The sequence below is a fragment of the Coregonus lavaretus genome (genome assembly GCF_964263955.1).
Source record: "Coregonus lavaretus genome assembly, chromosome: 8".
Lineage (NCBI taxonomy): Eukaryota > Metazoa > Chordata > Actinopteri > Salmoniformes > Salmonidae > Coregonus > Coregonus lavaretus.
This window is the reverse complement of record NC_139995.1, coordinates 60,726,438-60,742,636: the sequence shown is the minus strand read 5'-3', so window position 1 is coordinate 60,742,636 and position 16,199 is coordinate 60,726,438. Positions and strand designations below refer to the sequence as shown.

The 16,199-nt window shown below is 43.7% G+C and overlaps 1 protein-coding gene and 1 pseudogene across 2 annotated transcripts; both read right to left on the bottom strand.

The window, feature by feature from the left end:
• Positions 1-427: 427 nt before the first annotated feature.
• On the bottom strand, positions 428-12,932 carry pdrg1 (p53 and DNA-damage regulated 1). The gene is made up of 5 exons (XM_084166892.1): positions 12,680-12,932; positions 2,251-2,326; positions 1,919-1,993; positions 1,584-1,664; positions 428-1,000 (listed from the first exon to the last, which is right to left on the bottom strand). The coding sequence occupies exons 1-5, from the start codon at positions 12,755-12,757 to the stop codon at positions 918-920; spliced, it is 393 nt and encodes a 130-aa protein (XP_084023018.1). The 5' UTR covers positions 12,758-12,932; the 3' UTR covers positions 428-917.
• Positions 12,933-14,554: 1,622 nt separating this feature from the next.
• Positions 14,555-15,102, bottom strand: LOC311133262 (coactosin-like protein; annotated as a pseudogene). The gene has a single exon. The product of its transcript is annotated as a coactosin-like protein (transcript).
• Between the last annotated feature and the right edge of the window lie 1,097 nt (positions 15,103-16,199).

Sequence of the window (16,199 nt, the reverse complement as noted above, 5' to 3'; positions counted from 1 at the left end):
TTATACCAAATACACAGACAAATGATTCTTCACCAATGTCAAATACAGACAAATGATTCTTCACCAATGTCGAATACAGAAAAATGATTCTTCACCAATGTCGAATACAGACAAATGATTATTCAATATAAACATGACAGTAAACAACAAAGACTGATGTGTTTTCAGAGATTCATTTGGTACCAGGTTGTTGTGGAAGTTCCCTAAAACGCCTGTATGGCAGTTCACTGAGACAATACCACCACCTGCTGGTAGCAACAGACAACTACACAACAGAGAAGGGAATCATATTGACGAACAGACAGTGACTCTGTTCCACAACATAAGAGCTTCAGAATGTAAGAAATGTGAACATTTCTGGTTGTTCTGTAATTAATAAAGTAATTAGGATGGATCACCAGCTGCCTGCATACTGAACAAAAAAATATTAAATATTAACCTTAACATGTGACAATTTCAACGATGATACAGTAAACCAGTCAATTGAAATACATTCATTAGACCCTAATCTATGGATTTCACATGACTGGGCATCTGTGAAAAAAACTGCACATTTTAGAGCGGCCTTTTATTGTCCCCAGCACAAGGTGCACCTGTGTAATGATCAAGCTGTTTAATCAGCTTCTTGATACACCACACCTGTCAGGTGGATGGATTATCTTGGCAAAGGAGAAATGCTCACTAACAGGGATGTAAACAAATGTGTGCACACAATTTGAGATAAATAAGCTTTTTCTGCATATGGAACATTTTCTGGGATCATTTATTTCAGCTCATGAAACATGGGACCAACACTTTACACGATGCGTTTATAATTTTGTGTTTGATACGGTTCCATTTATTCCGTTCCAGAGCCGGTCCTCTGACAAACAGCACCACCAGCCACCATTGGGTCAGAACCAAACTAAACCATAGCCTCATCTCTTCATCAGGTGGTTGATGGACCTCACCTCATCACTGGACAGAGGAGACAGGTTGTATCCTGTCAGCTCCGGTTTCCCTGGAAACACAAACACAAGTCGTCTGTAGCTCAGCTGGTAGAGCACGGCGCTCGTAACGCCAGGGGTAGTGGGTTCGATCCCCGGGACCACCCACCCATACACAAAAAAAAATAATGTATGCACGCATGACTGTAAGTTGCTTTGGATAAAAGCGTCTGCTAAATGGCATATTATTATTATTAAGTCTTTACAACAGTATCCACAAGATAATGCATACTAACGTTAATCAAATCAAATTTTATTGGCCACATGCGCCGAATACAACAGGTGCAGACATTACAGTGAAATGCTTATTTACAGCCCTTAACCAACAGTGCATTTATTTTTAATAAAAAAAAAGTAAAATAAAACAACAAAAAAATGTTGAGAAAATTAGGCTATGCATTGTTGAAGGATACATTACTGATCGGGGCCCGGTTTTCCAAAAGCATCTTAAGGCTAAGTTTATCATGAAAACCATAGGATCCTGTGCTTCTTTGATGAACTTAGCCATAAGATGCTTTTGGGAAACCAGGCCCAGTACTGGCCACTACAGCCTTAAGGAAAGGAAGCATGGTTGATGATATTATGTAAAGATTTTACCTTGCAGTTCATTGAGGCGGTTGAGTTTGTCTTTCAGGGCTTGGCGAAGGTTGTTGATCTCCTTGTCAAGCTGCTCCTGATCTGGTCAGAGAAACCCAACACATTCCAGATGAAACCCAACACATTCCAGATGAAACCCAACACATTCCAGTTGAAACCCAACACATTCCAGATGAAACCCAACACATTCCAGATGAAACCCAACACATTCCAGATGAAACCCAACACATTCCAGATGAAACCCAACACATTCCAGATGAAACCCAACACATTCCAGAGGCTGGCATCCTGCTTCACAGTCATTAAAACAGATCTGAGCATGAGGAAACTCTTACCCCTCTGTATCATCTCTTTAGTCTTTGCTTTGGGGAATTTGATGAACATGTTTCCAAAGCAAACCTTCACTTTCTCTGCATGTACAAAAAAAGGATGAATAAGAGATTGAATTGCAGGTGATACATAAAACATTTACGTATTTTCTGAGAGATAATGGAACATTGAAATGTGTTTATGAATTATCATTCAGAAAGACTGATATGAAACGTCGTCATCGTCCACGGCTCTGCCTGTGACTTTTAATTTAGCATCAAAGAGGGTGGTAATGTCTTTGAGTTTATTAATCTTTGAATAAGAGCTCCGAACCGTCGTCATTCTGAACAGCACCCACCTTCCGATGCCATCTCATGTTTCAGAGCATTCAACGCTTCCCTGTTCATATTCCGCTTCGTGTCCAGATCCACGATCTAAAAACAGCCACATTAACAGCAGTAGTTGTGTTAACTGTATTATACAGTGACAATGAGTGAATGTGAGGAAAATGGAATGTCAAAAACTAGCTAGCCTGGGTGCGACCTAGCCTGGGTGCGACCTAGCCTGGGCAACCGCTAGTGGGCTCTATGGTTCTCCACAGCCGGTAATAAAGTCGTGTACCCCGGCGTCCGGTTCATCTTGCCATTTAATCTTGTTAAGGAGGAAATGTAAGGAAGAAAATACACTGCGACTTCGGAATGAAACGTTGCCTTTTCACATCTCATATGTTGCCTGACTACAATATTTTATCTTGATACGTTAATAAAATACATGCTGTGTTAATTTTGGCATTTTTACCTGCCTATGTACCGTAGATAGCAAACCCATAATAAGTCAATAGGGCTAACTAGCTAGCTACTAGTACTGTTAGCTAGCCAGATACTATGAATAATTGTTAGCTAGCTATGCACGAAGAATTGACATAACATATCTTACATAATATTGGTTTTAGGTCATTTTTGCCTGTTAAACTATCTGGTTAGCTACATTATAGCTAGCTGATAGTTATGAAGTAAAAACGTTTGCTTTGTGTATATATAAAATTTTTTCGTCTATTGTTGCGAAGGTTCAGTGAAGCGTGAGGTACTAACACAGATAGAACAATGGAGCCAGATATTTCACCGGATGTATAAATGTGAAGCATCTGATTGGCGTTTCCTCTCACTACCAAATATGGTAGTGGGAGGAAGCCCAGGGGCCGGCAGTGGGAGGAAGCCCAGGGGCCGGTAGTGGGAGGAAGCCCAGGGGCCGGTAGTGGGAGGAAGCCCAGGGGCCGGTAGTGGGAGGAAGCCCAGGGGCCGGTAGTGGGAGGAAGCCCAGGGGCCGGTAGTGGGAGGAAGCCCAGGGGCCGGTAGTGGGAGGAAGCCCAGGGGCCGGTAGTGAGAGGAAGCCCAGGGGCCGGTAGTGGGAGAAGATGGAAGGAGATGGATTCTGGCCAACATTCTACAAATATCTCAATACAGTTTTCTGATCCCAAAACTAGAATCTGTTATGAACAGAGTGGAGTAAGTTTTGTAGACTTTAGCCTTTGACAAAGTTGTAAAAAAAAAGTGCATTGTTTAGAAGGAGTGCAAAGGTGAATTGAGTTACTGCACAAGCGCACTTCACAGAGTAGGCGTACCCTAACGGAAATATGCAGATATATGCTAGAACGGGCCAATAGGATCTCGCTAGCTCGTGATTGGCTCTGCCCACCTCCTTGCTTGTTCTGTCCGCTGTGTTACGGTGTTGCTAACAGCGAGCAACGACGACCATCACCATCAATCATATTTAACATGTTTTTTCTGTCATTCCGCCATTGCCCACAAACATACCACAGGTGTCGTAAAAGATCACATCTTCCTTTTATTTTCCTTTTTTTTTTTTTTTCAAAACATACACATTTCATCAACAAGCAATGTCAATTCACAAATACCAATTCATCCCCGTTTCAAAACAGTCAGTGAAAATATCAAAACAAACCCCAACAAGTCAATGAGTCAGCCTCTCAGTCTTTGGTCCATTAAACATCACCACTGAATAGTCAGTCTTTCTGGAGGCCTGCTGCAGGGTCTGAAGCTGCTGTCACAGAAACATCCCTACTTGTTCTCCTTTCTTTGTCCTGTGTCCCGTGGCAGTATGACTGTGTCTCCAGTGGCAGTATGACTGTGTGTCCAGTGGCAGTATGACTGTGTCTCCAGTGGCAGTATGACTGTGTCTCCAGTGGCAGTATGACTGTGTGTCCAGTGGCAGTATGACTGTGTGTCCAGTGGCAGTATGACTGTGTCTCCAGTGGCAGTATGACTGTGTGTCCAGTGGCAGTATGACTGTGTGTCCAGTGGCAGTATGACTGTGTCCAGTGGCAGTATGACTGTGTGTCCAGTGGCAGTATGACTGTGTCCCGTGGCAGTATGACTGTGTGTCCAGTGGCAGTATGACTGTGTGTCCAGTGGCAGTATGACTGTGTGTCCAGTGGCAGTATGACTGTGTGTCCAGTGGCAGTATGACTGTGTGTCCAGTGGCAGTATGACTGTGTCTCCAGTGGCAGTATGACTGTGTCTCCAGTGGCAGTATGACTGTGTCTCCAGTGGCAGTATGACTGTGTCTCCAGTGGCAGTATGACTGTGTCTCCAGTGGCAGTATGACTGTGTCTCCAGTGGCAGTATGACTGTGTCTCCAGTGGCAGTATGACTGTGTCTCCAGTGGCAGTATGACTGTGTGTCCAGTGGCAGTATGACTGTGTGTCCAGTGGCAGTATGACTGTGTCTCCAGTGGCAGTATGACTGTGTCTCCAGTGGCAGTATGACTGTGTCTCCAGTGGCAGTATGACTGTGTGTCCAGTGGCAGTATGACTGTGTGTCCAGTGGCAGTATGACTGTGTCTCCAGTGGCAGTATGACTGTGTGTCCAGTGGCAGTATGACTGTGTCTCCAGTGGCAGTATGACTGTGTCTCCAGTGGCAGTATGACTGTGTCTCCAGTGGCAGTATGACTGTGTCTCCAGTGGCAGTATGACTGTGTCTCCAGTGGCAGTATGACTGTGTCTCCAGTGGCAGTATGACTGTGTCTCCAGTGGCAGTATGACTGTGTGTCCAGTGGCAGTATGACTGTGTGTCCAGTGGCAGTATGACTGTGTGTCCAGTGGCAGTATGACTGTGTCTCCAGTGGCAGTATGACTGTGTCTCCAGTGGCAGTATGACTGTGTGTCCAGTGGCAGTATGACTGTGTGTCCAGTGGCAGTATGACTGTGTGTCCAGTGGCAGTATGACTGTGTGTCCAGTGGCAGTATGACTGTGTCTCCAGTGGCAGTATGACTGTGTGTCCAGTGGCAGTATGACTGTGTCCTGAGCGTCCTCAAACGTCTCCTGTGTTCTCAAAAGGCTTTGTCTATTGCGCCATCTTCTGTCCTGAATGTATATGACCGAGGCATAACCTCCTCCAATACAGTAGCCTTTCTAACCCGTTAATCCGGACGCCGAATTCGAACCGCATCCTGAGCTGCCAACGGTGACAACAGTCTAGCAGTTTTGTCATAGTAGAGTTTGTCTTGCCTTCAACTGCAGGGCCCTGTCCTGCACAGCTAATGGGCAGTGATTCAGGCAGAATAGGCAACCTGGAACGCAACTTGCGTCCCATTAGGATTTCTGCAGGTGACAGGCCACATTCCAAGAACGCTACTCTGTAAGACAATAAAGCCAAGTATGGATCAGTCCCACTGTGTGCTGCCTTGAAGAGTATGGATCAGTCCCACTGTGTGCTGCCTTGTTGAAGGGTATGGATCAGTCCCACTGTGCGCTGCCTTGAAGAATATGGATCAGTCCCACTGTGTGCTGCCTTGTTGAAGGGTATGGATCAGTCCCACTGTGTGCTGCCTTGTTGAAGAGTATGGATCAGTCCCACTGTGTGCTGCCTTGTTGAAGGGTATGGATCAGTCCCACTGTGTGCTGCCTTGTTGAAAGGTATGGATCAGTCCCACTGTGTGCTGCCTTGTTGAAGAGTATGGATCAGTCCCACTGTGTGCTGCCTTGTTGAAGAGTATGGATCAGTCCCACTGTGTGCTGCCTTGTTGAAGAGTATGGATCAGTCCCACTGTGCGCTGCCTTGTTGAAGAGTATGGATCAGTCCCACTGTGTGCTGCCTTGTTGAAGAGTCTCTTCACCCTTTTCAACCTGTCCGTTACTTTTAGGATATAGTGGACTAGAGGTTATAGGTCTGAACTCATAATGCTCAGCAAACGTCTAAAACGTAGGTGCATTATCAGGAACAACCACTAGGGGAATCCCATGCCTAGCAAAAAATGATTTCAAATGCAAAATGACAGTCCTTGCTGTTGTGCTGCACAAGAGTGCAATTTCAAGGTTATAGTCAAACAAGTCCACTCCAACCTTCTCCCAGGCTGTGGTGGGTACCTTCTCCCAGGCTGTGGTGGGTACGTCTCCCAGGCTGTGGTGGGTACGTCTCCCAGGCTGTGGTGGGTACCTTCTCCCAGGCTGTGGTGGGTACGTCTCCCAGGCTGTGGTGGGTACCTTCTCCCAGGCTGTGGTGGGTACCTCTCCCAGGCTGTGGTGGGTACGTCTCCCAGGCTGTGGTGGGTACGTCTCCCAGGCTGTGGTGGGTACGTCTCCCAGGCTGTGGTGGGTACGTCTCCCAGGCTGTGGTGGGTACGTCTCCCAGGCTGTGGTGGGTACGTCTCCCAGGCTGTGGTGGGTACGTCTCCCAGGCTGTGGTGGGTACCTCTCCCAGGCTGTGGTGGGTACCTTCTCCCAGGCTGTGGTGGGTACCTCTCCCATAACCATGGGCTCCTTGGGCTGTCTATAATGACATTTGAGACGTGTCACAATTTCCCACCGTTTGCTCAATGTTAGAATTGATATTTGACCAATAAAGGGACTCTCTGGCCTTCTCTTACATTTCTCAGCTCCCAGAGGTCCTTCATCTCTGCAGTATCCCCACTCTATTAGTCTTCAACACCATTGACCACTGACAGCTCTGCACTTACTGGCAAGTGCTGCTTACAGAAGCCCATTTTCCAGATGATGGATCACCTTGCAAAGAATGGGATCTGTTATGGTCTCTTCAGCTATTCTCCTTAGTTGCTGTCAGAAACAGGAAGTGACTCCCATGACCATATCCACATGCAAGGCAACCTCCTCCTCCATAAGCTCCTGACTGAGGCTGTTTTGGGCCACCGCTGGTGGAGCCACTGAGAGGGCATCTGCTACCACTAAAGTTGACCCAGGCACCTACAGTGCCAGTCAAAAGTTTGGACACACCTACTCATTCAAGGGTTTTTCTTTATTTTTACTATTTTCTACATTGTAGAATAACAGTGAAGCCATCAAAACTATGAAATAACACATATGGAATCATGTAGTAACCAAAAAAGTGTTAAACAAATCTAAATATATTTGATACTAGAAATTCTTCAAATAGACACACTTTTCCTTGATGACAGCTTTGCACAGTCTTGGCATTCTCTCAAACAGCTTCACCTGGAATGCTTTTCCAACAGTCTTGAAGGAGTTCCCACATATGCTGAGCACTTGTTGGCTGCTTTTCCTTCACTCTGTGGTCCGACAAACCATCTCAATTTGGTTGAGGTCGGGGGATTGTGGAGGACAGGTCATCTGATGCAGCACTCCATCACTCTCCTTCTTGGTAAAATAGCCCTTACACAGCCTGGAGGTGTGTTGGGTCATTATCCTGTTGAAAAACAAATGATAGTCCCACTAAGCCCAAACCAGATGGGATGGCATATCGCTGCAGAATGCTGTGGTAGCCATGCTGGTTAAGTGTGCCTTGAATTCTAAATAAAATCACAGACAGTGTCACCAGCAAAGCACCCCCCCACCATAACACCTCCTCCTCCATGCTTCACGGTGGGAACCACACATGCGGAGATCATCCATTCACCCACACCGCGTCTCACAAAGACACGGCAGTTGGAACCAAAAATCTCCAATTTGGACTCCAGACCAAAGGACAAATTTCCACCGGTCTAATGTCCATTGCTCGTGTTTCTTGGCCCAAGCAGGTCTCTTCTTATTATTGGTGTCCTTTAGTAGTGGTTTCTTTGCAGCAATTCGACCATGAAGGCCTGATTCACACAGTCCCCTCTGAAGAGTTGATGTTGAGATGTGTCTGTGACTTGAACTCTGTGAAGCATTTATGTGGGCTGCAATTTCTGAGGCTGGTAACTATAATGAACTTCTCTGCAGCAGAGGTAACTCTGGGTCTTCCATTCCTGTGGCGGTCCTCATGAGAGCCAATTTCATCATACTGCTTGATGGTTTTTGCGACTACACTTGAAGAAACTTTCAAAGTTCTTGAAATGTTCCGTATTGACTGACCTTCATGTCTTAAAGTAATGATGGACTGTCGTTTCTCTTTGCTTATTTGAGATGTTCTTGCCATAATATGGACTTGATCTTTTACCAAATAGGGCTATCTTCTGTATACCACCCCTACCTTGTCACAACACAACTGATTGTCTCAAACGCATTAAGAAGGAAAGAAAATCCACAAATTCCACAAATTAACTTTTAGTATGAAAATGTATGCACTCACTAACTGTAAGTCGCTCTGGATAAGAGCGTCTGCTAAATGACTAAAATGTAACAAGGCACACCTGTTAATTGAAATGCATTCCAGGTGACTACCTCATGAAGCTGGTTGAGAGAATGCCAAGCATGTGCAAAGCCGTCATCAAAGCAAAGGGTGGCTTATTTGAAGAATCTCAAATATAAAATACATGTTTTAATTTGATGTCTTCACTATTATTCTACAATGTAAAAAAAATTGTAAAAATAAAGAAAAACCCTTGAATGAGTAGGTGTGTCCAAACTTTTGACTGGTACTGTAGATTAGAACAAAACCATAGCGTTGCAACCTTCATCATCATCATCCTTTGAAGACGAGGAGGCATGTCATTCAGATTTTTTTTAGAGAGATTGGAATAAGGGGTTTATGGTCTGTTTCTAGAATCCCCTTTGGTAAGCCATAAATGTAACAGTGAAACTTCTCACAACCAAACGACCAACCCTAGGCACTCCTTTTCTATTTGGAGCATAACTCTTCTCAGCATCAGTCAAAGAACGGTCCGCATAAGCCACGTGCTCCACATCTCCTGATGCTCCTGAAGAAGCACTGCTCCAACGCCATCTTTGGAGGCGTCCGTGAACACCTTAGTAGGCCTGTCAGGTTGAAACAAGTTAGCGCTCTTCAGACAAAATGTTTTGTACATCGAACAACTCTCTTTCATGTTCTCTGTTCTATGAGAACTCTGTCTTGTCCTGAAGGAGTGACCTTCAGTTCACCGTTTTAGCTGACAGGTTTGGTACAAACTTCCCCAAACAGTTGACCATGCCCAAAACACGCGGAATCCCTTTCCTATCTGTGGGGTTTGCCATCTCCCTCACCTGGCATGATCAGGCTGCACAACCTCCGAGGACAGCTTATCCCCTCTGGTACAATCACAAACATAAGTGTTTGGCTTCTTGTTTTACATTTACATCATTTAGCAGACGTTTAGCAAACCTTTAGTCTCAATTGCTTGGCCATTGTACGCTTTGAGAGCCACAGCCTTTTGCATGATGGCTGGTTTGTGCTTTAGCTCATGAAAATCCCTCATTTTGATCAGGTTGGCTTTAGCCCCTGTATCCAGCTTTAAGGTAAACATCTGGCTGGCTTTAGCCCCTGTATCCAGCTTTAAGGTAAACATCAGGTTGGCTTTAGCCCCTGTATCCAGCTTTAAGGTAAACATCTGGCTGGCTTTAGCCCCTGTACCCAGTGGTCACTAGCTCCAGTATGGACCTGTGATGGTTCTTGCCCGTCCTCCATGCAATCCACAGTACCCACAAACAAATCACTTTGTTCATTCTCCTTCGTTTCTCCTTCGTTTCAACTTTGTCTCCCATACTTGTCCTTTGCAAAACACATTTTTCCCCAAAAGATTTTTCCCTTTGCACTTGTAGCAACATTTTCCAAAGGCAGGGCACTTCCTGGCCTGGTGACTGGTGTCACACCTATTACAGTCATATTGCTTGTGGCTCCTTTGCTCACAGCGCCCCCTTGTGTCCTTGTCTACAGAATCCACTGCTGCGCTTTCCACCTCCATAGCAGTGTTTGCTGGTGTGGAGCTAAAGGTTTTAATATGCAATTGTGCCAGCTCATTCGCCTGACATATTTTTTATGCAGTATCCAAATGTAACTCACTTTCCTGCAGCAATCTTTCTCGAACTCTGGAGTCATTTATACCAAACACAATCTCATCTCGAAGCACAAATGAGGTTAGGTCTACAAAATTACACGTACATGCTTTTATTTTCAAATCTGTAACAAAGATGTCAAACTTTTGACCTTGCTGTTGTATACAAGAGACATATGTCTCTTCTTCTTAGGTGAACAATATGTATCAAACTGATCCAGTACCTCCGTCAACTGGTCTTATCCTCATCAAACTGCCCATCTTAATCTTTTCTTTTTATTGGCCAGTCTGAGATATGGCTTTTTCTTTGCAACTCTGCCTAGAAGGTCAGTATCCCGGAGTCACCTCTTCACTGTTGACGTTGAGACTGGTGTTTTGCGGGTACCATTTAATGAAGCTGCCAGTTGAGGACCTGTGAGGCGTCTGTTTCTCAAACTAGACACTAATGTATTTGTCCTCTTGCTCAGTTGTGCACCGGGGCCTCCCACTCCTCTTTCTATTCTGGTTAGAGACAGTTTGCGCTGTTCTGTGAAGGGAGTAGTACACAGCGTTGTATACCATAGGTGTCGTAAAAGAGTGTCATAAACAATCACTCAGAACCACATCAATACTCATCTGTTCCCATTGGAAACGACAGGCTGTGGTCTATCTTGGTTTAGATATAAAAAATATTTGGTAATACAGTAGGGGGAGTGCGAGTGCTTCTCAAATATATTGTTTTATGCATTCTCCATTCTCCCGTCCTCACTCAAGAGAACGTGGTCGGAAAATGCACTCCGAGCATGAAATTGTGGAGCACAGCAGTATGCATATTGAGAAACACCCTAAATGTGGAGAATGATACATTTGCATCTGTTGGCCATCAAGTAGTGCTATTAATTTCTATCCCATTGTAGGCTACTGTAGCCTACCGTTTGATACAATAAATATGTTGAAATGATGATCGCTGGAGTCATTGCAAATCAATTTGTGCCACTACCTCGAGCTGGCAAACGGTTTTAATAAATAGCTTATTACTTCAGTTTATTGTTGTTGTAGTCTCGTGTTATTATGCAATTATTAAATGGCCATGTTTAGTTAATTAAATTGGAAGTTATCAATTGTGATCATGGTCACAGCTCTATTGAAAATGTATCATTCTTCACATTTAATGTCAGTTTCAATGTGGACTTTTCTCTGAAATGAGATGATGGTCTATCTGGGGCTATAGGCTACCTGCATCTAGCTCAGCAAACTTTGGTAGCCTATGCCTATTGAAATGACAAGTCAATCTCGCAAAATAGGCCATTTATAACGGTTTGTAGTCTTAACATCTGGCCATTTATAATGGTTTGTAGTCTTAACATCTGGCACATAATAATGGCAGAATAGACAGAAAATAACCCAACATTCATTGTTTGAAGTTTGTCCAAGTGTTTCTTGCACAGAGATTGAGATCCTCTGTCCAACTTTCATCACTCAAACTCTCCTTTCGGATGTATCTATAGTTATGCAATATGCACATACACAAACAGGATTTATTTACAATTATAAACTGGGTGGTTTGAGCCCTGAATGCTGATTGGTTGAAAGCCGTGGTACATCAGACCGTGTACCACGGGTATGACAAAAAAAATCATTTTCACTGTTCTAATTATGTTGGTAACCAGTTTATAATAGCAATAAGGCACCTCAGGGGTTTGTGGTATATGGCCAATATACCACGGCTAAGAGCCGTCCCTTGGTCATATAGCCTATCACACCTCCTCGGGCCTTATAGCTCAATCATAACAGTCAAACAAGTTAAATCCTCATCCATTGATGGAAAATGATCTGGCGAGTTTAATGAGGGCAAATTATCTTTTCTCTTGAGACATATTCTTAAGCTAGCAAGAATAATTATTTTGATTTTGCTTCTTAGCCTAGATATTTACAAATTAATTTGCTCCATAACATTATGGAAAAAGGGTTTATTTGCTAAATGTGGCAACGGGAAATAAAATGTGGGCGTGTTTTCAGGCATTGTGAGCGGGTTTTGAGAAGTAATTTCCTTAAAATTGTAGATAGACCTGGCAACCCTGAACTCGCCCATAGCAAGCTGCAGCTACCCCCTTCTCCCCTAGTTGACTACATTAAAATGGTGGAAGCCCTGTCCGTGCTAACACGGTCTTTTGGCCACTAGAGGCCTCTATCATTCTCTACGGTACAAAACGGTCGCTGGGGGACACGAGTGCATTACCGGCTGTGCATATCAACCCGAGCAGATACTGGAGAGCTCCATAAAGCCCACTAGCGGCTGCCCAGGCTAGGTGCGACCATTATACCTCCGTGGGTGCGACCCACCATGTCCCGGTGGTTCCCTAAAAACACGCCATTCGATACAGCTACGACTTTTTCGTAGTACATTAGGAGAATTAGTTAAAGGGTTAGGGAAAAAGTCCCTTGTCTCGAAGTGGCGTGTTTTTAGGGAGTCCAATGGCTCGCTAGCTGGCCGTTAGCTAACATTAACTAGCTAGCTTCCCAGCTAACGTTTGGTTAAATTACAACCGATTTAATTAGCCTGCGAGCTATCAACATGGACAGTAACAGTGTTCGTACAAAGTATCTTGAATGACCAAACATTACCTGTTGTTTGTTTGCAAGAACATCCTCTGCCGCCTCTTCAACTTCGGTCAGATATTCTAAAATTCGTTCCGCCTCCATGATGGCTGTGTGTTGCAACAAAAATATGTCCTACGTGCAGCAAGTACTTCACAACATATTGGTTCCCATGATAAAATAACTGCCCCAGAATGATGACTTAAGTCCTAAAGACTAATGAATATGTTCTCATTGAACCAAAGACACACATACGTTTATTTTGTTCTTCTTCTTCTGTGGATTTCATATGGTGGTTGGCAACCAACTTTAAGGTACATTAATGCCACCAACTGGACTGGAGTGTGGGCAGAGACAGTGAAAGTCTAAATTTTACCCAATAATCTCGTCTCCCTAAGGAAACGAAATACAGTGGGGAAAAAAAGTATTTAGTCAGCCACCAATTGTGCAAGTTCTCACACTTAAAAAGATGAGAGAGGCCTGTAATTTTCATCACAGGTACACGTCAACTATGACAGACAAAATGAGAAAATGTGAGTCTGTCACATTGTAGGATTTTTAATGAATTTATTTGCAAATTATGGTGGAAAAGTATTTGGTCACCTACAAACAAGCAAGATTTCTGGCTCTCACAGACCTGTAACTTCTTCTAATAATTAAATACTACATCCCCTGATGATTTCCCATGGTCTGATATACCACGGCTTCAACCAATCAGCATTCAGGGCTCAAACCACCCAGTTTATAATTGTAAATAAATCCTGTTTGTGTATGTGCATATTGCATAACTATAGGTGCACCGGGGCCTCCCACTCCTCTTTCTATTCTGGTTAGAGTCAGTTTTTCGCTGTTCTGTGAAGGGAGTAGTACACAGCGTTGTACGAGATCTTCAGTTTCTTGGCAATTTCTCGAATGGAATAGCCTTCATTTCTCAGAACAAGAATAGACTGACGAGTTTCAGAAGAAAGATATTTGTTTCTGGCCATTTTGAGCCTGTAATTGAACCCATAATTGCTGATGCTCCAGATACTCAACTAGTCTCAAGAAGGCCAGTTTTATTGCTTCTTTAATCAGCACAACAGTGTTCAGCTGTACATAATTGCAAAAGGGTTTTCTAATGATCAATTAGCCTTTTAAAATGATAAACTTGGATTAGCAAACACAATGTGCCATTGGAACACAAAACTGATGGTTGTTGATAATGGGCCTCTGTACGCCTATGCAGATATTCCATTAAAAATCAGCCGTTTCCAGCTACAATAGCCATTTACAACATTAATAATAATAATATGCCATTTAGCAGACGCTTTTATCCAAAGCGACTTACAGTCATGTGTGCATACATTTTTACGTATGGGTGGTCCCGGGGATCGAACCCACTACCCTGGCGTTACAAGCGCCATGCTCTACCAATTGAGCTACAGAGGACCGCATTATTGACCAATGATGCATGTTTGGACTACAACCACAGAGGAAGATACAGTAAAAGCACAATGATGATAAGTCCAATCATATAGAGACAAAGAGAATCCTTCTGCCATTCTGACATACAGTACAGTAACGTGTCTTTTCCAGTTGTAACACAAACACAGCACCCCAGATTGAGATAGTTCTAAATGTTGCGCCTTAGCTGAGATGAGAGTGAGATGATGCACAGTACAGTAGATAATCAACCATGACCTGACTGGTAAGAGGGCTGAGGATAGGACTGTAGGCATATGTCTGAGTGTGTCTCAATGTGCTTTTTTGTGAGAGTTTTTGTGTTGCTGTTGTGTTGATGTGTTTATCTGTGTGTGCATGTGTGTATATCCCCCCCCCCCCCCCTCTCTCTCATCCAGGCATGAAGACCCCTCCCTCCCCCAAAAGGTAGCAGCCCCTCCCCTGCCCCGCCCCGCCCTGGTGGACTTTGCTTTACTCTCCCTGGGCGTCATAGTTCGCCCCGCCTGCCTTCTTCAGCTCAGTGCGAATGTAGTCCTCCTCTAGCTCACGAGCATCACTGATCATGAACTCCTTGGCAAAGTTCTGGACAATATCTTTCACCAGTGTCTTGTCATTTTCCCCAGGTGATGAGGGTGAACTTGGCCCGCTTGCTCATGGCATCACCCGTTGTGATCCGCACAAAGCCAAAGAGACGCACATCATCTGTGCACTGACTCTTGAATTCTTCATAATCTGTCCCCTGGCCCGCCGGCACAATCATATGGCCCTCATATTTAAACGCTGCCCAGTTTATCTCCGTGTTATCGTCTCTGACGAGGTTATAAGCTTCCCTGCAAGCCTCTTTATCGATTCTTGTTGCCATTTTGGATGGACGCAAATGGACAGTAGCCTAGAGATGAAAGAAAGCACACGGCGAAAAGAACAATCCAAAATCCAAAAGGAGCAGAACGAGAGTTCAATAGTCTGAAATCACTCGTCCCTATTGAACAGTCGAACAAGCGCTATTACACGAGGAGTGCGCGGAAAAGGGTGTATCTTTTCTCAATTATCTAAGAAATAGACTATTTTCACGACTCGACTCATTCCTATATCCAGTTTATGGGCGTTGGTGATGTTTGTCAATCAGGTTGCCGTACTAGAGCGGCGAAGTCCCCAGACGCAGGATTCACCTCCTCCCAATGGTCAACTAACAATGTCTACACTGTATTTCTGATCAATTTGATGTTATTTTAATGGACAAAAAATTTGCTTTTCTTTCGAAAACAAGGACATTTCTAAGTGACCCCAAACTTTTGAACGGTAGTGTATACGTTTATTCTACAGAAGGACAATGCCTTTTAAAAACATTTTTAAAACACACTTAAATGAAGTACAGTGAGTGTGCACCAGTATGACCAATGTCAAATAGGGAAAGGGAAAGGGGGATACCTCGTCAGTACAACTGAATGCATTCAACTGAAATGTGTCTTTCGCATTTAACCCAACCCCTCTGAATCAGAAACGTAAGGGGCCTGCCTTAAACCCCTCTGAAATATAGTCAGGAAAAGTTATTTATATTTGTGCTATGTTAATCGCTATGTTAATTAATATATTCGTAAAGGATAAATACATTGGTGTAGCATTCAAAACATAATATATCTTTATAAAATAACTTATTGCACCTGAACAGGATTTACCTGCACTATCTCTGGATGAAAGACAGATGGAAAATCCTCTCAGTCGCACAACACTGATGAAAAACAAATGTTTAAAAAGTGAAGAAAGAAACTTGCAGCATTGATCACAATCTTTAAATACAAACTAATACTCATTACATCTTACTCAGGCAACAATTATAATAGAGATTAATTTGGTCTTCACAATCAAACATATGTTCAATGAAACCCATGCATATATACATATTCTTGCATATAGAGCTTGTATTTTGGTGAGATCAGAGTTGCATGAGCTGTTATTTTGTGTTAAATTCAACCTGTTTTCCATTTATTCTCCTGACTGAGGTTGTGGTTTTGGTCCCTGGTAGCGGGTGATCCCTTATTGCATTAACATAGTCTGGTTGTACGGTGTAGGGTGAAGTTGCCCCTAGACGCTGATCTGGGGTCAGTCT

What these genes read in the sequence shown, in the direction of transcription:
- pdrg1 (XM_084166892.1), bottom strand. Translation starts at nt 12,757, where the DNA reads ATGGAGGCGGAACGAATTTTAGAATATCTGACCGAAGTTGAAGAGGCG. An exon ending in TTCTTGCAAACAAACAACAG is followed by an intron (nt 2,327 to 12,679) that starts GTAATGTTTGGT and finishes GGCTGTTTTTAG; the next exon opens with ATCGTGGATCTGGACACGAA. An exon ending in ACATGAGATGGCATCGGAAG is followed by an intron (nt 1,994 to 2,250) that starts GTGGGTGCTGTT and finishes TTGTACATGCAG; the next exon opens with AGAAAGTGAAGGTTTGCTTT.